The sequence below is a fragment of the Bos indicus genome, chromosome 10 (genome assembly GCF_029378745.1).
Source record: "Bos indicus isolate NIAB-ARS_2022 breed Sahiwal x Tharparkar chromosome 10, NIAB-ARS_B.indTharparkar_mat_pri_1.0, whole genome shotgun sequence".
Taxonomy (NCBI): Eukaryota; Metazoa; Chordata; class Mammalia; order Artiodactyla; family Bovidae; genus Bos; species Bos indicus.
Window position 1 is genome coordinate 56,436,133 of NC_091769.1, and position 21,004 is coordinate 56,457,136.

Sequence of the window (21,004 nt, forward strand, 5' to 3'; positions counted from 1 at the left end):
CAACAGCTTTATGAGAGCCTCCCTAGCTTCAAATCATAGCTGATGATCATAGAAGACTATAGCAGGGATCCTGACTGCTGAGATGAGGAACTGGGCTTTCCAAGGTCTTAGCTGTGGAGTAAGACTGCAGTGTTGAGGTGGAAGTAGATAGGATAGAAACAGCCTGAAGATTGCAGATAAGGAATTTGGGAGCATGAACTAAGAGTAATGACAATGACAATGATGATAGGTAACTTTTTTTTTTTTTTTTTGAGTCTTTATTATTGTTAAACACACATGGTCTTATGTACATGCATTTCCACCATGACCCCATTTTGAAACTGATGCTCAGAGAGGTTAATTCACAAGATTTGAACCTAGGCAATTTGGTTCCAGAGTCTGGGAATGGACTTTGGAGTGAATTTCTCATTTATTCTGAGAATGGATATTAAGAATAAAAGGTTTCTATTTATTGTGCATGTGTTCTAAGTCGCTTCAATTGTGTCCAACTCTTTGCGATGCTATGGACTGTAGCCCACTAGGCTCCTCTGTCTGTGGGATTCTCCAGGCAAGAATTCTGGAGTAGGTTGCCATACCCTCCTCCATGGGAACTTCCTGACCCAGGGATCAAACCTGTGTCTCTTCTGACTCCTGCATTGGCAGAAGGGTTCTTTACCACTAGCACCACCATTCTAAGTACTTACTGTTATCAACTCATTAATCCTGACAGTATTCTATGTAGTAGGTGCTTTTATTTATTAGCCTTCTTTCACAGTTAGGGGAAAAAGAGATACAGGAAGGTTAAGTAAATTGTCTAAATGAAGTAATTGGCTCTTGTAATAGAGTTTGCTGCTGCTGCTGCTAAGTCACTTCAGTCGTGTCCGACTCTGTGTGACCCCACAGACGGCAGCCCACCAGGCTCCCCCGTCCCTGGGATTCTCCAGGCAAGAACACTGGAGTGGGTTGCCATTTCCTTCTCCAATGCGTGAAAGCGAAAAGTGAAAGTAAGTGGCTCAGTCGTGTTGGACTCTGTGTGACCCCATAGACGGCAGCCCACCAGGCTCCCCCGTCCCTGGGATTCTCCAGGCAAAAACCCTGGAGTGGGTTGCCATTTCCTTCTCCAGTGCATGAAAGTGAAAAGTGAAAGTGAAGTCGCTCAGTCATGTCCAACCCTCAGGGATCCCATGGACTGCAGCCCACCAGGCTCCTCCATCCATGGGATTTTCCAGGCAGGAGTACTGGATTGGGGTGCCATTGCCTTCTCCGGTAATAGAGTTTAGTATGAGCTAAAACCAGGATTTGAATCCAGGTATTTATCCCAAGAGAATTCACTGTTAATGACTATTTTATTACCTCTTGGAGGATAGGCACTTCTTGTGATGAGAATCACATGGTAAGCGGCTCTGAGGGAGTTTTCAGCTGAACTCAAGAGGTAACTACTAGAAAGGAGGAGATATGAGGCATCAAGGAGTGGGTATGAGCAAGTGAGCAGCAGCAGTACAGAAGTGAGGGTATCGGGGATAAGAGCGGTCTGGGGAGAATGGGCTAGTGGGGCAGCACATTTTGCTTTGAGGGGATATGCCACCACCAATTTGAGTAACTGCTCAGCCTCTCTGCAGCTTCATTTTCATATCAAAATCATGAGAAAATTGAGCTAGTCAATTTTAAGGTTCCCAAAGGTTGAGAGAGTTTGAGAGGCCAATAATCAAACTGTACCAACACCATTTCTAACACAAAATTGATGGCCTTGAGAAGTATAAGACTCCAAAGTGCCTTCTGAATCTTAAAAAAAAAAAGATTTAGGGAACTTACTTCATTGAAACTGTTTTTCTTCAATGCTCTTATTTCTTGAGACTTTAGAGGATTACATATCTTGGTCTTGAATTACTTTTTTTATTCTCTTCCCATCTTAGTTTCTTTATCTCTATAAGAGAAATAATAATGTTTATTTACTCTGTAGCTTTGCTGTAAGGATTAAATGTAGTGATATTTTGGCCCTTAATATTCTCTAGAAATACATTATAGAATTTTTTCACTGAAATATCTATCTGAGCCTTCAAACATGTGTTTTCTGACAAGAAACTATCACTTTCTTAGACTTTTTTATTTCTAGCACCAGCACTTGGCTTTCTTTTCAGGGTGCCTTTTATTTGTACATGAAAAGAGGGTTTTGTTTTCATTTTTCTAATCACTTAATCATTTTGACCCGTTGTGCATAATCTCTACATACATGTCTGCTCAAGGAACATCTACACTGCAGTGAGGTACTGGGAAGATTCGAGGCCCATTCACTAGTGAAAGCATATTTGATGCCCAATATTCATTCTGTGTCTCAACAAAATTATATTCATACACATAAATATATAATGTATATATTTATGTAAATTATAGCATGTATTTATACTAATATCATAGTATATATTATATATATATATATACATACATACATATATATATATATATATATATATAAGTTATGGATTCATTTTCTTTGGGGCCAGTTGGGGCCTAATTTGAAATCAAATATGTTATATATGAAAAATAGTCAACAAAAATTAGAAAGCACATTAATACCACAAAATTACCATACAAATATTAGTTGTTGCTATTTTAAGTGACAGTTGGAACTGAAGGAGCAGAAAGAAATCAACCTCCTCAGTGCACAGTAGACCACTGTCATTATCACATAGGCTTTTGAGTCGTAATTACTAGACTGAAAAGCCCACTGCTATCGATACCACCTTAGATAAATTAACCTCTTCCGTCTTTGATTATTCATCTGTAAAATGAGGATAGTAATAGTACCAACTTCACAGGATTATTTAACTTGAATACATGCAAAGCCCCTAACAGTATGTGTAATATTCACACAGAACATGTTCAATAAATGTTAGCTATTCTTATTAATGCTCTGAAATCTAGCTGATGACTTTGCTTCTTATTTTATAAAAATGTTTTTTGTTTTGTCTTGAGTAAGAGACTATTTTCCTAAATTTACTTGAAACTTTGAAACAGTGGGAATAAATGGAAATAATTTAGTTCATCCATGAAGCCTTATTCTTTCATTTAAAAGCAGTGGCTGCCATTATATAGACCTTTTTTTGAAAGATTTTTTTTTTTACATAACTGTTCACTTTTTTAGTTGGACCAGAGCCTTCCTTTTGTTATGGGCTACATAAATGAAAGGAAAGAACCTTTTTATAAGATACTTTTCTCTGGAGAAGTCTCTGGAAGAATTACTTTGTGGCACATCCCTGATGTTCCTGTGTCCAAGTTTGATGGTTCTCCTAGAGGTAAGACAAATTCTATTTCTAATCACCTGTCTTTTAAGAAATACTTTACAATTAATCTGGTGCTTTTTTTTTCAAGTTAAGTAATAGGAGGCTACAAACAAGAAGACGTTCTCATGCACCACTATGCATTAGATACTAACATAAATATAGGCATAAACATGATGCTTAGAGATCTTATTCAGTAGTGTGGCCACTGTAATTCAAATTAACACCAGCTTACTGTGAGTGATGTTTTATTGAATTGAAATGAATGTTGACAATATGAATACAGGGTAGACTGATAGATCACATTCGTATTTTTGAATTTGTCATTTCCATATCCTGTATTCCTTTTCAACTAATTTCTCTATTCGAAAGAGTTTCTCAGTTCTTTTTCAGTTACTTAAGTCTAAAAATGAATCCACTAATACACATCTATTCTTCTGAGGCTCCTTAAGGGAGAGAGAACCAATAAAAAAGCATTTGGAGCGAAAACAATGCATAGCAGGAGAACTTTCTGCCTATAGCACACTATTAGGATGGCAAAAGAGCCTCTGTGTGCCCCAAGGTATGGTGCCTTGATAATATTTTCTATATCTGTGATGAATTTATAAACCAAATTTTTTCCTTTTGTGTGTTTTCTTCTTAGAGATACCAATAACTACCACTTGGACCCTTCAAGATAATTTTGATAAGCATTCTACCACATCACAAACTATTAGTGACTACTTCTCTGGGTTTAAAGATGAGAATGAAACTGTGGTTGTCACTTCATCAGAGTATGTTCCAAGTCTTGATAAACTAATATGTGGCTGTGAAGATGGGACAATTTTCATTACACAGGCTTTGAATGCTGCCAAAGCAGGACTTCTAGAAGGCGGTTCTTTACTAAAAGGTCTTGAATTTTATTTGACCCTATTTATTTAATTTACCTAAGCTTCAACTAATAAGCTGTACTAAGAAGATTGCTGAAGCTTAAAAAATTGTAGGCATTTGCTAGTAAATTTGTGCATGTTTTAATTCTAAAGTAAAACACATAAAGGTTTTTTAAAAAGTCAAATAGAAGACTATATGATGAGAAATAAATTTCTCTCCTTATTTGATCTTCCAGGAAGATCACCAAAGACAAGTGCTAATAAGTTTCTTTATACCCTTTCTAAAATTTCCTATGCATATATAGGCATATTACAAGATAGCGGTATACATTCTTTTAGTTGTATTATAAAAATGAAACCACAGTCTACATATTTTACTAAAATATTCTTAAATCTTAATAAAATATTTTGGAGCACATTCTTTATGACTTCATTTTAAATGATTAATAATAATTGAATTTTAATTTGAAAAATCTTCTATGATGTGTGTTTAAGATTTTTTCTAGCCTTTGGCTACTATAGACAATGCAAAATTAACTCTCTTTGCACATATATGTGGGTATATATGTAGAATTATTTTCCAGTAGAATTACTAGATCAACCTTTTTGTATATTTTTAAATTTTTAAATATTTGATATGTATTTTTATGCATTTTATGTATATTTTTAAATATTTGAAAATATATCTTAAAATGTTTTCCAAACATTTTATGTTGGAAACATATAATATACACATGTGATATACACATCAATATACATGTGTATCCACTAACACATATATATATATAAAAATGCCTTTTTCCTCAAACCTTAGCCAAACTTCTATTCAACTTTTTAACATTTGCCAATCAGGAAAAAGTGGTATCTTCCTATTTTCATTTTTCATTTTTGTGTCAATGAAATATAAATATGTTTTTATATACCTTTGTGCATTACAACAGCAGAAATCTATTAAGTAAAGACCATTATTCAGAAAGTTGTCTTATGTAAAAGAATGAAATATAGAGGTGACTGAGATTTGGCGTTGTGTAGATAAATTTGTTTGAGGAGGGCATGGCAACCTACTCCAATATTCTTGCCTGGAGTATCCCCGAGGACAGAGAAGCCTGGCGGGCTTCCATGGGGTCACAAAAGAGTCAGATAGAACTTAGCGACTAAACAACAACGACAACAGTGTTCTTATTGCTCTGTGTCTCAATGGCTGATGCTAAAAGTTAGTAAAAAAGCTTAAGACCTTAGCATATTTTATCTCGGCTGATTTATCTTATCCAGAAAAAAAGCAGACACCTACATTAGACTGGTAGCATTTGAATTAATATTCATCTTGGTTTGTTAGTGGATATAGAATACAGAGGTGTCTGATGGAATAGAAGAAGTAATAATGATTCTTTGGGACCCAGTGTAAATAAAAAGAGATTGTGGTCTGTGGTCCTCTCTAATTTTTTTGAGTTTAGCCAATAATGAAGGAAGAAGAAGGGTGGAAACTATCGGGAAGTTTGTGTTCTACTATAGCTATGGTATGAAATACCCAGGTTTTCATACCCAGGTTTTCCTACCAAGTGCCAATGCTAAGAAATTATGTACATTATTTTATTTCACATAGTTGTCTTGTGTGAAGTAAGGGCTATTTTGTCGTACTGTTTCAGATGCAGTACCTGTGGCTTAGAGGGAAAAAGCAAGTTGTCCATGGTGACATATCTAGTAACCAACAGACCCAGAAAAATAAAACCAGATTTGTTTAATAGCAAAGCTATGCTCTTAAACATTATGCTGTGTTTCTTCACACTCACATTCAAGTCACTTAACCCTTCTGAGCCTCAGATGCCTTATCAGTAAAATGAAGTGGTGGAACTAGGTAATCTGTAATATCTTCTGAAGCAAAAATACTTCTGTGAAACTTTGGTTTTCTTTTATACTAGATGTGATTGTGTTGTTTTAAAGGACAGCAGAAATGTTCTGAGATTACTTTTGTAGACACAGAAGGTATGAACTGTCACTCTTTTATGACAGAGTTTGCTATTTCTTGGCACTGGAACTGGTAACTTGCTCACATCCTTGAAGAACTAGTAGACTTTGAACACCCAGCTTCAGTACTCTATCAAAAGCATGACCTAGCTTGTAGTGAGGCACTTGCCTTTTGAAATAATCCAAGGGTTGTTCTCGTCAGGTGGCCGAAGTATTGGAGCTTCCGCTTCAGCATCAGTCCTTCCAATGAATATTCAGGTTTGATTTCCTTTAGGATTAACTGGTTGATCTCCTAGCTATCCAAAGGACTCTCAAAAGTCTTCTCCAGGACCACAGTTCAAAAACATCAATTCTTCAGCCTTCTTTATGGTCCAATGGAAAAGACCCTGATGCTGGGAAGGATTGAGGGCAGGCGGAGAAGGAAGCGACGAAGGATGAGATGGTTAGATAGCATCATGACTCAATGGATGTGAGTTTGGGCAAACTCTGGGAAATGGTGAAGAACAGGGAAGCCTCGTGTGCTGCAGTCCATGGGGCTGCAAAGAGTAGGACACAACTTAGCAATTAAACAACAACAAAGGGTTGTTTATTAATTTTCTTAGTCAACTGCCTACTTCTAATTATGTGCAGTTTTCTTACACTAAAAATTTATAAAAGAAAATCTCAGGACTATTTCTTGAACAAAAGTAACTTTCTTTTATTATTTGGTGTTTGGTTGTTTTCCAGGTTCCCTTCCTCAGAAAGTTCTCAAAGGTCATCACCACAGTGTTACTTCCCTGCTTTACCCACATGGTCTCTCTTCAAAATTAGACCAAAGTTGGCTGGTATCTGGGGACCAAGACTCATGGGTCATCTTGTGGAATATCTTTACTGAAGAAATTTTGCATAAATTCTTTTTGCAAGCTGGCCTGGTAACAAGTCTTTTGATGTCCCCAGAGAATTTCAAAGTAAGTTAAGATGAAGAGTGAAACGTAACACATAAACTTAAGTTATATAACATTGCAGAACATTTAAAAGCTCTAAGGAAAAATATCTTGTAGTTCCACGGAAAAGAAAAAATACCCATAATACAACTGGGTGATTTTTATGAATTTCTTTTCTTATTTGTTATGAATTCTATTATTTTTACAGCTTATACAGATAATGCGGCTCTAAAGCAAAAGTCTCGTCAATTCTTGCCTTTACAAAAGTCAGTTAACTCTCTTTAACTTATACTTACTTACCCTTTTTCCCCTAGTTCTACATCTTAATTTTTAATGAAATTATCTTTTCTTTTTAAATAAAAAGTAATGGACACTGAGGGCTTCCCAGATGGTGCTAGTGGTAAAGAACCCACCACCCAGTGCAGGAATATGAGAGACTCAGGTTCCATCTATGAGTTGGGAACATTCCTAGGAGGAAGGCATGGCAACCCTCTCCAGTATTTTTGCCTGAAGGATTCCATGGACAGAGGAACCTGGTGTGTTACAGTCTATAGGGTCACAAAGAGTCAGACACAAATGAAGCAACTTAGCATGCATGCACTCAATGGACAATCAATGGAAAAATAAATATATAGGAATTGTAAATTCAAATTAACTTTTGCCTTTAACAATTTAATAATAAAAATGATCATTACATTTTCTTTTTCTTAAATAGATTTTTATTTGCTCTTTTGTTTATTTAACAAATATTTTCAACATTGAACTTTCTCAAATTTATGAGCGTCTACCTTATGCTGAGGAAAGGAAATATTTTCAGATATAATCTTCTTATGCAATGTCAGCTTAAATTCAGCCTTCATAAAGCTGATATCTTTGATAAAATATGAACAAACATGTTTTGAGTTCTTTGAGTTTATGTTAATTGACTGACTTGTAAAAATTATTTCTCCACAATAATATTATGAAAAATCAGCTCCAGAGTAAAACCAGAGATAACTTGCACTATATTTTTGTAGTAAGAAAAAAATAAAGCAGTATTTCAGGAACAGAAATGATTAAACAAAATAGTAAAACAAAGTTAAGTAAGCCCTACAACCCCTTCCCCCGCAAAAAAAAAAACAACTGTCTGGTGGTTTGAGATACCTTGATATGTCTTTTATTCCTGAAGTTCTTCCTTTTTTAAAAAAATATATATTTTCCTTTAGACTCCAGGATAGTAGTCCAAATCAGTTTCAAGAGCTCCAAAGATCAGGACACATTCAAAGCCAAATAAAAGGGGAGTTTATTGAAAGGACATAAAAGGCAATCCTTAGGCATCCAAGACAAAATACTACAGAACCAACAAGGACCTCCTGTAAAGCGTATGGAACTCTGCTCAATGTTATGTGGCAGTCTGGATGGGAGGGGAGTTTGGGGGAGAAACCGCGCCTCCTCCTGGGCGCATGCTCAGTCGTGTCCGACTCTTTATGACCTCATGGACTGTAGCTCGCTAGGCTTCTCCGTCCATGGGGATTCTCCAGGCAAGAATACTGGAGTGCGTTGCCATGTCCTCCTCCATAATCGGCTATACTCCAATACAGAATAAAAAGTTTAAAAACAAAAACACTACAGCAGAATCTGCAGTGGAACTTGAACTCAAATTCAGAAACAAAGGTTACTCTTAGAATCCCCTGCCCCAGTATGGTCTGCTTTTCTGTGATTACTCCTTTATCTTGCCGCTTCCTATGACTTCTTTTAGCTTTACAACTTCAAATGACTAGAAAAGAGAATTCACTTGGCCTAGTAGGGGTCTACTGTTTACTCGAGCCATAGAATCTGTGTTCACATGTTATTTTCTTGTGTTATATGTGTGTGTGAATTTCCTGAAGTACATTGGGCTGTCTGTTCTAGAAGCTGTGGATTGGGCAGGTTCTCCACGAGGTAATAGTTGGGCAACAGTGCCATCTGCCCCTTTCTACAAGTCCAGCCTCCCCGTATATCACCTGTCATTTTTGATTTCCCCCCTCCTCAGAATTTCTGCAGGCTCCTTTAAAAAGGAGAGGAGAAATTTATTATTAGGAAAAATAACACATCCCCCAGTGCTCCACTGAGAGAGGTCAGTGATTTGCACTGGCAGATTCTCAAAGGGATGTCAACTGATGCTTTTAACATAGCAGCCAGAAGTCTGGCCAGGTGCCTTAGGGAAAGTAGGAGCATCCGTATCGCAAAATGGTTAGAAAAGATAAAAAGAGAGCGCAGACAAAATGCCCACTCCTCCTCCTTCGCACACGCCAGCCATCCCCACTGTGGGCTGATCAGTGCATGGCCCTCGTGGTGAGGCACAGAGCTGCCCTGTAAACTTCTGGGTGAGCCTCGGCAGCACCCAGCAAGAATGGTGTTTGTCCTAAACTATGCTCAAGGTAACCACATGCTGATGTTTTTAAAAGTATCTTAAGAATTTTTGTCCTGTGACACTATTTTTGGTCCTCGTGTCTCTGAAGCTGTACATTCAGCTGGAACTATCTAATGCTTACCTCTTTTAGATTGTGTCTACACTGAGTTTCCTGTTTGGATTAGAATTTGTATAGTTCTGGGAACAGCACCAAATCACATTTTGAGCCTGTAAGTGGAAAATACCAGCTCATGATACCCTTGGGCCTAAGCTTGTGTCTACAAATAGCTTCTTTTTGTGGCAACAAATTAGTTCTGGGGTTTATTTTATTCTGCATTATTTCCGACGTCTGCCTCACTGCCTGAATCTGCTGAGTGATGGTCAAGTCCTTCATTTATCTTATGAGTAGATCTGGCCTGGAATTCTCCTCTTGCCGTGTGTCTTTTGACCTTCCTGATATGTCTTTGGATTTAAAATCTACTTGGTGTGCAAAGCCCCTCTGTGCAGTGTTATGTGGAGAGGTGCTATAGAAAGCAGATCCGTCATTTGGTAAATGGGGTTTTAACAGAAGCTCATGTTACTAAGGGGGAAATCAGATTTAATTTTAAAGAAAGCATTTGACTATTTACTTACAAAGAATCCTGGATTTTCTTTTTTCCACAGCTACGAAGTTATCAGGTAATCTGCTGTGTGTGCAGTGACCACTCTGTGGCTCTTCTTCACCTGGAGGGGCGGAGGTGCCTCCTGAGTGCCCGGAAGCACCTTTTCCCTGTGAGGATGATAAAGTGGCATCCCGTTGAGAATTTTCTGGTTGTTGGATGTGCAGATGACTCTGTTTACATCTGGGAAATTGAAACAGGTATATTGAAATTACACCTTTTTTTATCCTTTACGTATGTATGCATCAAAGCATTTGGCTGGGTGGAAAGTTCCAGAAAATACATGCGAATCCCTCACTTCCTTTTGCCTTTGGTTGAGCTACACTTAAAGGCTTCGTTTGCAGGCATGTATGGAAAATAAACACCATGGCCCAAGTCAGACCCTGACCCACTGGTGATTAGCTGACGGAGCAGTGCACAGGACTGAGCCGGATATTTCTGGAAGCTATAAATAAATACATAAGTTATCTACTTTAATTATTAACAAGAGGGAAATTTAGTGTCCTACTATTAGTCTCAAATTATCATTGAATTCTGCCTTCTTCAGCATACTCACCATCTCAGCAACATTTTGAGCTAATTGATGATCAGTAATAATGGAATATAATTAATTACAAAACTCCAAAAAGTTGAGTCAGGGAAACTGAAAACTGAGTGGTTCAATTGAACTTTTGATGTCATAGCATAGAGAATATATAGTTTTAAGTTTTAAGTTTTTTTTTTAAAAAGTTTTACTCTATAACTCTTAAGTTGAGAGCAACACATTTCAGGCAAATGCTGGGAACAAATCAAATACGGTGAAGTAATTAATGAATGTGAGTCAAGGGAGTGCACTGGAGAGTACATTTCACTGAAACCATTGCATGATTCGTATTGATTAATCCGTGGTGGTTTTATGTTGGGTGTTATTAACAGACTGGATAGTTTATAATGTTATGGTTTAGAGCCATACTTCACCAAAATAATTGCTATTTTCTTTATATTTGACGTTCATGTGTTAATGATGATGACACACAGAGGATGCTACATAATATCACCTTACATTTGTCCTGCTTTGCAGCTTTGATGGGCTTTCATGCTCGTTTCCCATTAGACTATCACAATTTCTAGGGTAGATAGAAGAAGTATTTTTCCTCACTGTATCCATGAGGAATCTATAGGTCTGATTTGTAAATGTGTGAGATTACACACTAGCAAGTGGTGAGCCAATATGAGGCTCCCCATTGTTCTTTGCACATATTCACAGAACTAGAAGAGCTTTAGAATTCTTAGGTAATCTATCAACTAAGTGGTGTTTGAGTATAATGGATAAAATGGGTTCTAATGCCTGGGCTTGCCTCCAGGACCTGCTAATGAAGAACTTATTACCTTGGACAAATAACTGGGCTTCACTGCATGTCAATTTCCTCATCTATGAAATGGGAGTAATAGTATTTATCTTCCCTTACATTAACGAATACCTAAAATGCTTGTAAACAGTGCCAAGTCTTAAGTAAGAGTTAACTATTTTAAATATTATCAAAAAAAGTTGCAAAATCTTGACTTTTGCTTGTGGAATCTGAATCTGTAAAACATATACCCTGACAAATATGTGCAACTACATTGTTTTTTAATGGTTACAATAGTATTTATTTAATTTTTTTATATTGGAGTATAGTTGATATAATAATGTGTTAGTTTCAGGTGTATAACAAAGTGGTTAAGTTGTATATATACGTGCATCCATTCTTTTTCAAATTCTTTTCCCAATTAGGTTGTTACAGAATAATGAGCAGAGTTTCCTGTCCTATACAGTAGGTCCCTGTTGGTTATCCATTTTTTAAAAAGTACAACTGCATTGTTTTTAATTTTGAAATTTTAAATACTTGCTAATCAAACATATTTTCTCTTAGAAAACAGAGTCTAGGAAGAATTTTTAAAAATCTGCGTATTCATAAGTGTTTATGGTTCCATTGCCCCACCAGGATACCTTTCAAGCTATGCAACTTTTTATTTATTTCTTTTTGATGGGACAGGCAGTAACGAAGGGAAGAAAACCCACTAGTAGTTCTTGAAACCATATTTATTCCAACATTGTATTTTAATATTTCTTTTTATGCTCCCCAAATATATAATCAAATGTAGAACAGTTGAAGAACAGAGAGAAACATAAAAAATGGAATCCTATCCCACTCCCTAAAGATAGCTGCTCCTAATATTTTGATCTACTTTCTATCAGACATCTTTCTATGTCAATAAACAGATGTCTGTATTGTATTTCAGTCATGGCCCTGGCCAGAAACTGAATTCAACCCAGGTGGGTAAAATGAAGAGACTGTAATGAAAGGACTCTGTAGAGGGATGTGGATAGGGATTAGGGAACAGACAAGGAATGGACATTGAGGCCGTTACCTGGACACTCGCAGTATCAGGAAGCTCTTACCATCTCTAGGGCTGAAGTGAATGATGAGAAAATAGTAGTACTGGAACTCAATTCAAGCTGAAGCCAAAGAGGCGTGATTACTCCCTGGGGTCATAGAGCTGCCTGGGTTTTGCTGGTGGCACTGGTGGTAAAGAACTGCCAGACAATGCAGGAGATGTAAGAGATGCAGGTTCGATCTTTGGATTGGGAAGATTCCCTGGAGAAGGGGATGCCAACCCCCTCCAGTGTTCTTCCCTGGAGAAACCCATGGACAGAGGAGCCTGGCAGGCTACAGTCCATAGGGTTGCAAAGAGTCAGACATGACTGAAGTGACCTAGCTCGCATGCATAGCACTCCCACCAGAAATTCAGTACTGAAACAAAGAGAGCTGGAGGAAATTCTCTTCTCTTTCCTTTTGCAGTCACCTTCATTAGTTTAATCCAACTGAAAGTCAGACAGGAAGGGCAGTTTTAGAAATCGGCCAAGGGCACAGAGCAAGACACAGAAGGGTATCAGAAGGATGGAGTGGGTTGACAAATGAACAATAATTGACATAGTGGCCATTATGGATATGCCATAGTTTAACTCAGAAATCTCCTACAGTTGGTTATTTATATTTTTTTTTCCTATAAAAAAGCTTGTTTTAAAATGGCCATATAAACTGATATGTGCACATTTAGTGCTCGATTAACTTATAGGATATTTGTTCCAAATGAAATTATGAGGCTATTTATCTCTTGCTAATCTGCAGTAATAGTTTATGAACTACCATAACTCATCTTAAGCTTGTAACTCGTGAAAATTTGTCACCTATAATTATATCAGTGCCTTTATATTTGTGATGTGACTTTTTACTTTTTCAAAGCCTCCTCGGGTTGATAATCTTATTTGAGCCCCACAACACTCTGGAGACAGCTGACAGCTGAATTCCTTACCACACTCATTCCTTATGAATAAGTCTATGCTGTTCCTTTTAGTGTGTGTCTGGTATTGGCTTTGTTTTGAGCTGCCTTTAACCTCAGCAATTCCAATTTTGTTGAGAATTTAATGAACTACTTTTTCTTTCTCACACTGCATTTCATCTAGCTAATATACTTCCAATATGTTTATTCTACTTGATACTTATATTATCCTTTTCCTGTAAAGGTGGGAAAATCCAGGATCAGGAAGACTTTCCATTTACAGTTTCATAAAGTTAGGGGAGAAAAGTACCAGCTAGGACCAAAACAATTAGGCTGAAAAATGGTCTATGAGGGTCTAGAATATGCTTGTTCACTGACAGGCCTAGCACATGAATGAATGGATGAACCAACCTAAGTGTTCTTGGACTTCAATAGATTGAGTACAAATGAGTTCATCTTACCATTGGCCAGTTGTGGTGGCTCTTAGATCCTGGCTGCCCAACTGTAGATAGATCCTTAGCTTTCTCCTCCAAGTCTTCCCTAGGGGTTTTGAAATTCACAGCACATGCCTCACTTCCTTTTGTAGAAGTCTGTATATTTTCTACACCAGCCAACTTTTCTTATTTTTATCCTTTTAGTTGTGCAAAAACTTCATTCTATGTGTGAACAGACCTATTCTCTGCTCCATTTCTCAAGCACTCTGCCTCCTCTGAATACATGGAGAAGGAATAAATTGACACTCAGGCATTTATCAGATCTTTCAGCACTAGAGCAACTCCAGAGAGCCCTAGAAAGAAAAATAGGAGGTGTCAGTGGGATACGGATTTGGGGGAAAGATACCTAGAAATAAAAGGCAAAGGAAAGGGAGTAAAACCAAAAGTAATTAATTCTCAACTGCACCACAAGCCCAGGGGTGGGGTATAGATTAGGCCCTGTGTCACCTTACTCCAGTTGTGGAGGACAGGATATGAGACTAGTTCTTCACAGATACTTTATAACAATCTATTCTCACTTTATTCATGAGATGTATTTATTCACTGATTTATTCTCTCTGGTAGAATGCACAGGCATATTCTAGAGCCATGTACCACCCATGCCTATCTTATCTTGAAATCGTCAGAGGTATATCTTTTCAGTGACAGGTGGCATAGTCAGATATGTAACAGGGAAAAGTGTGGGATCATAGGTGGGCATGCTTGTCTCATGGGAGAAGCAAACAATCAGAGCAGAGTATTTATGCAGCAGTGGGGGCCCTTGTCTTCTGGATAAAAGTACAGCGCTGCCAGGTTGGGAGTGATGAGGGCATCCAGTTTTGCTTATTGATCTGCCGGATGTCCCATGATGTTTAGGCCTGATTAGGAAGGGAAAAAATTGGAGATGTCATTTTGATTAATATTTGAGCTCTCACATTGTGTTTGGCACTGACAACTCTGGGCAGTTTTGTCACTCTCATTGCTATGAGATACAATAGGGATAATGTAATACTGATTTTTTTTCCCCCTAAAATACACACCAGAAATAAATCTCAGCTGCAAGTTCATTTTTCTTTTAAGAATTGAATTTACATTAATTCTGAGGACTTTTCTGTTTATAGCAATGGATTTACATAATAGAAAACTTGTGTAATGAATTTGTGTTATTAAATGTAAATATTATGATTATTACCGAAGGTCTTCTGTTAAGCTTATGGCCTGTGTTAAGAAATATGCTATATTAAACAACTGAATGTTTTTGTGTGTGGGAAAGATAAAGTCATATTTGCTTGAAAGTAAAACATTTATTGATAAGATAGGTCAAGAAAACTTTATCTGTAAAGGGTTGGGCAGTTAATATTCTAAGCTTTCTGATTCATATGGTCTCTGTTGCAGCTACTGAACTCTGCCGTCATATGTAGCACAGAGGCCATTGATAATACATAAAGAAGTGGGGGGGACTGTGTTCCAATAAACCTTTATTTACAAAAGTAGATGACAGGCTGAATTTGCCTTACAGTGGCAGTTTGGAGAAATGTCTGTTTATGTCCTTTGCCACTTGGTGGGATTTTGTTTGCTTTCTTTCTGTTTTTCCATATTTCTGATTTATTTGTAATGACAAGGGTTGCTTGTGTAATAATGAATGAAAGAATCAGGATAAAGGCTGGATGTGGCTGCACAGAGGCCTCTTTGGAACCCTTTGAAGGCAAAGCCACTAGTTTTTTTAAAGATCATTATTTTCACAACTCATTCTGAAGCAGTTTATAATTTTAATTCATCATATTTCACCAACTCTGTATGGTTAAACCCATTTTGCTAAGGAGGAAATGGAACACAGAGAACTTTTGAGTCTGAAGCTCCCCAGGCTGAGTGTTGGGCACTTGAGCTGTGGTGTGTTTGTCTTTTGTTCTCGTGTGTTCTTCACTGTACTGTACAGCAGAAGCACCTTCTGCAGATGGAGGTCAGCTTTCTGAGGCTGTCAAGCAGAGGATTAGATAAGAAAAACTCAGAAGAAAAGAAGTGGCTACCAGGAAACCCACCAATGATCTCCTGAAGGAGAGGAATTCTGGCTATCTTTCAGTGCCTGGCTCTCAATTTACACACGGTTCTAACAGCCCTGGTCATCTGATTTCTCAGATGACAGATTAGAAATAGCAAATTGCAAGTGGGGAGACTGTTAGTGGCAGGAACTCTGATAGCAGAAGCGATAGCTGACAGGAGGGCAGGAGAAGCACACGTAGGAGTCACTGCTCAGGGCAGTCTTTCTTGTGCTGCTGGGAAGATGGTCATCCAAAAAAAAAAAAAAATGCTGAAATCATTTCCCTTGTTCAGGAAGCTCTTAGATATGCTTGCACAGTTTATGGGCAACTGCCAGTCCCCTCCTGTGACTCCTGCTGGGAGCTAGGCTTTCTCTTTCCCAGGCACTGGCTTCAGGAAGAATATCTAAAGGTATTATATCCAAGGTGGATTCCAAACCTGAGGACATCTCAAGAACAGTTTGGGGCCTGGGGTTCAAGACCAGTGAGTGGGTAGAGCTGAGAGTCCCTGTGAATCTGTTTTTGTTAGTTTCTTCTTATGTCTTCTCAGTAATGTGAGCTGTGTGACCTTGAGCAGGAAGCTTTACTCTGGCAGCATGGCCTGAGGATCCAGCCTCTAGTTATGACTTGGTTTCTGTGGGAAAACACACTTTGAGTTTTAAAACCGTCTTATAAACAGACAATGGGAACAAAGCCTATGAATATGAAATTAAGGAAGTAAGGAAGAAGACAATGCATTTCAGAGTTATTTTTACCACAGGTGTTAAATTTCCTCTCTCTTAATTTCTTAGTGAAATTAGTAGCAGCTAGCTATAAAAGTATCCATCTACTATGATGCCATATAAATGATACATTTGTTCTTCCGTGGTTTCAAAGTACAAGAAGAAAAGAAAATTTTTAAACTAAAACTCTTAAGAAAGATAAGATGAGGTTTGTCAAGTAATAGTAATAGGACATATTTTTAGAAAACAACCAATGTTTAATCTACTATAGATCTGAGTTTGCTTTAGTTGTTTTGGATGAGGCTATATAGATATATGTAAAACACAGTTTCCCAGATATAGGTAGTCATATTTTCCCTAACACAATAGAATCATGTGTCTAAATTCCTACTTTGCCACTCCAGAATATCACACAAGGTCACTACCTGGAGAAATAATTTTCCAGTCCAAAAGTTTTAGTTGGTTTTCTTCTTTTGTAGTATATAGTATATTTAGTTGATGTTAGCTGCTAAGTCGTGTCCAAATCTTTTGCTACCCCATGGACTATAGCCCACCAGCCTCTTCTGTCCATGGAGTTTCCCAGGCAAGAAATACTGAAGTGGGTTGCCATTTCTGTCTCCAGGGGATCTTCCCAACCCAAGGATCAAACCTGCGTCTCCAGTACTGGCAGGTGGATTCTTTACCACTGAGCTACCAGGGGAACCCTACTATATTTAGTATATAGTATATAAAATAAAGCTTTCCTTGTGGCTCGGCTGGTAAAGAATCTGCCTGCAATGTGGGAGACCTGGGTTTGATCCTAAAAATTTACAATTTCACTAGTTACCAACTATAGCATTCTGAGGGGCAGTGTTGCTTGGTTTTCTCATCAAGGTCACCCCTTTGTAGATAAGAGGTAAAGTTATGTTGTGCCAACTGCCTTGTCAGCACAACCAGAGTATGACTTTCATTATTTGCATTTTAAGGGTAGGTTTTGGGTATGCAGCATCCGGCAGGCAGTAGTCTCTCCGGTATGTCATTTTCTCAGAGCCACATTATTTTGTTGTGCTATATTACAGATGGAACCCTCTTGGGATGATTGTTTTTGGAAAAGAAAAATAGGATACGTTAAAGTACAGGGTGGGCTTTTTTCCTATATCACCTTTTCCAAGCCCTTTTCTTCTTTATTACAACAATTACTGATGTTATTACTCAACATGTATTTTTAGTTTCCTGCCTATTTTGGGGGGAATCTTTATTTCTTCCTTCTTGGTTCTATTTACCACAGCTACACTATAATTTGAGATTTTGATTCAGGTAGTATTGTGTGCAAGAGTGTGCAATTTCTTATGTACATGCTTGTGCATATGGACTTTGTCAGGACTTTAGCTACTAAATAGTTGCACATTTGTCAAAATTCAACATCTTGAGTAGAAATTAGTGTCTATGAGGCCTGAGATTCGTACTGCTTAGTTTGAATCTTGTTCTACTCTTTCCAATTCTTATTATCCCAATCAACTTTTAACTCCTCAAAAACTTACCATCTCTTAATGGTAGTTAACACTGAATAAACATTAAGTATTACTTATGATAAATCCTTCATGTATTACTGTACTATTTTATACAGAAAGTTTCTCTGTTTCTCCCTCTTTATCTTACTATCACCACTCTAGTTTAGCTCAACAGTTATATCTTATTCTGATGACGGGCATACCACTCTGAAGGGATACTAGAATTTTCACACATGGTCTTCCAATAAAATCATGAAAAGTTCATCCCTTTGAAACAATTTGAAAAAATACAGGACAACATACAGGCACATAGTTTATGGATTACACTAAAGGCTTGAAAGTGCTACAAGTATTCTAAGCTGTTAACTGAAGGCAGGGTAAAGGCAAGTTAGTGTAGAGGAGAGTTTTGCTATTTGTTCTCATAGCAAATATAATTTTGTATCTAAAATTTAAGGGTTAACATATGCCCTCTTCAATAGCCTAAAACACCCAAAAGGACAAGAACTGTGTCTGTCAGTGTTCACTGTTCTGTTCTAGGAACAGCATAGCACTTGACACATGGGACAAAATTAGCAAATATCTGTCGAGTTTTATTAAAATGTTTAAAAATATTTTGCTTCTGTATACAATATGCTGTGGGCTTCCTAAGTGGCTCAGTACTAAAGAATCTGCCTGCCAAGCAGGAGATCTGAGTTTGATCCCTGGGTCAGGAAGGTTCTCTGGAGAAAGAAATGGCAACCCACTCCAATATTTCTTTCCTGGCAAATCCCATGGACAGAGGAGACTGGCAGACTATAGTCCATGGGGTCGCAAAGAGCTGGACACAACTTAGAGACTAAACAACAGCAGCATCAACATGCTGCTAAACAGCCAATGGATCCCTGAATAAAAAGTGCCTGAAGGTATTATAAGCACTTTTATTTTCAGAGAGAAAGTTAAAAAGATACCTAGAGATAAATGAAAATGAAAACATGATGATCCAGAAACCTATGGGATGCAGCAAAAGCAGCTGTAAGAGGGAAGTACAGCCTTACAAGTTTACCTCAGCAAAGAAAAAACCTCACATGAATAACCTAAACTCACACCAGGATGAGGTAGAGACAGAGGAGCAACAGCACAGAGTTAGTAGAAGGCAAGAAATCGTAAAGATCAGAGAAAATATAAAATAGGGACTAAAAAAAATAGAAAAGATAAGTGAAACTAAAAGCTGGTTCTTTGAAATGATAAACCACCAATATTCATAGCAGCATTATTTACAACTGCCAAGCAACCTAAGTGTCCATTAACAGATAAATGGAGAAATAAGAGGTGGTATATATATACAAAATGGAATACTACTTGGCCATAAAAAGAATGGAATTTTGCCATTTGCAACAACATTGATAGAATTAGGGGCTTCCCTAATGGCTCAGTGATAAAGACTCCACCTGCCAATGCAGGAGACACAGATTTGATCTCTAGTTTGGGAAGATCCCATGGAGAAGGAAATGGCAACCCACCCCAGTATCCTTGCCTGAAAAATCCCATGGACAGGGGAGCCTGGTGGGCTGCAGTCCATGTGGTTGCAAAGAGCTGGACACAACTTAGTGACTGAGCAGGTAGGCATGGATCAACTTAGAGGATATTGTACCAAGTGAAATAAGTTAGAGAAAGAGAAATATTGTATGGTTATTCCACACATGTGGAATCTAAAAGAAACAGACTCATAGCTATACTGAACAAACTAGTAGTTACCAGTGGGGAGAGAGAAGGATGGAGGGGCAACATAGGGATTGAGAATTATGAGATACAAACTATTATGTATAAAATAAGCTAATGGATTTATTGCTCAACACAGGGCCTATAGCCAATATTTTATAATAACGATATAAATGAAGTATAATCTTTAAATATTGTGAGTTACTATACTGTACACCTGTAACTTATATATTGATAATATTGTATATCAACTATACCTCAGTAAAAAGGCAAAAAAAAAATCTATGGCTAGTAAAAAAGAATTCTGAAGAAATTTGGATAAGATAGATTTTAAAACTCTTATGGGAAAAATTTTAAAGTGTAGCTTCTTTAAGCATTATTTTTCCATATGACTCATTATTCACTCCTAATGTATCAAACTAACGTTACTGCCTTATATTTAGAGACAGAAAATTCTGCCACTTTTAGTTTGTGCACTTTCTGGCAAATCACAAATTGATCAGTCTTAGTTTCCTCATGGTAATGATGATAATACAATGTTGTAGAAGAGATGGGATAAGTTAATGTATGTAAGAATACTGGCTTTATTTTTATTAATTAACCACTCATGTATGTGCATATTGCACATACATATATTTGTATATTACATATATATCTATATATCTATTCCTGTCACTTTATCTACACACACCACACACACACATATATACACACATACCACATGGTTGCATTAATAAAAAAGTAACTGGAGCAACAAAAGAAAAGTAAATTGGAACTCATAAAAATTAAAAACTTTTGTCCGTCTAAGGACATTATGAAGTATGTGAAAAGATAGCCTACAGAATGGTAAAACTTATTTGCAAATCATATATCTCATAAATGTTTAATATCCAGAATGTATAAAGAATTTTTACAATACAACAAAAAGATAAAAGATCAAGTTTTAAAAGGACAAAGACTTGAATAGGTATTCCTTCAAATAAGATATGCAAATTGTGAAAAAGCACATGGAAAGATTACCAATATGTTAGCCATCAGGGAAATGGAAATCAAAATCACAATGAAATATCACACTACATTCACATTTATAATCAAAAAATGAAAAATAACAAATCTGCCAAGGGTACAGAGACATAGGAAACTTCATTGCCTTTATTGTTTCCCTTATTACTTGCTATCTTTCAAGGTTTTAAGTAAAGAAAATACTTGCAATAATCAATTTTAGCTTATTCCTGCAG

The 21,004-nt window shown here is 37.2% G+C and overlaps 1 protein-coding gene across 1 annotated transcript in view; it reads left to right on the plus strand.

The window, feature by feature from the left end:
- The window catches only part of WDR72 (WD repeat domain 72), a 224,260-nt gene that overhangs the window by 48,045 nt on the left and 155,211 nt on the right, over positions 1–21,004 (plus strand). Inside the window, exons 10-13 of the mRNA XM_070797524.1 lie at positions 3,122–3,272; positions 3,901–4,146; positions 6,818–7,038; positions 10,049–10,244. Of these exons, the coding sequence (XP_070653625.1) occupies positions 3,122–3,272; positions 3,901–4,146; positions 6,818–7,038; positions 10,049–10,244 (814 nt within the window). The remainder of the gene's footprint in view (positions 1–3,121; positions 3,273–3,900; positions 4,147–6,817; positions 7,039–10,048; positions 10,245–21,004) is intronic.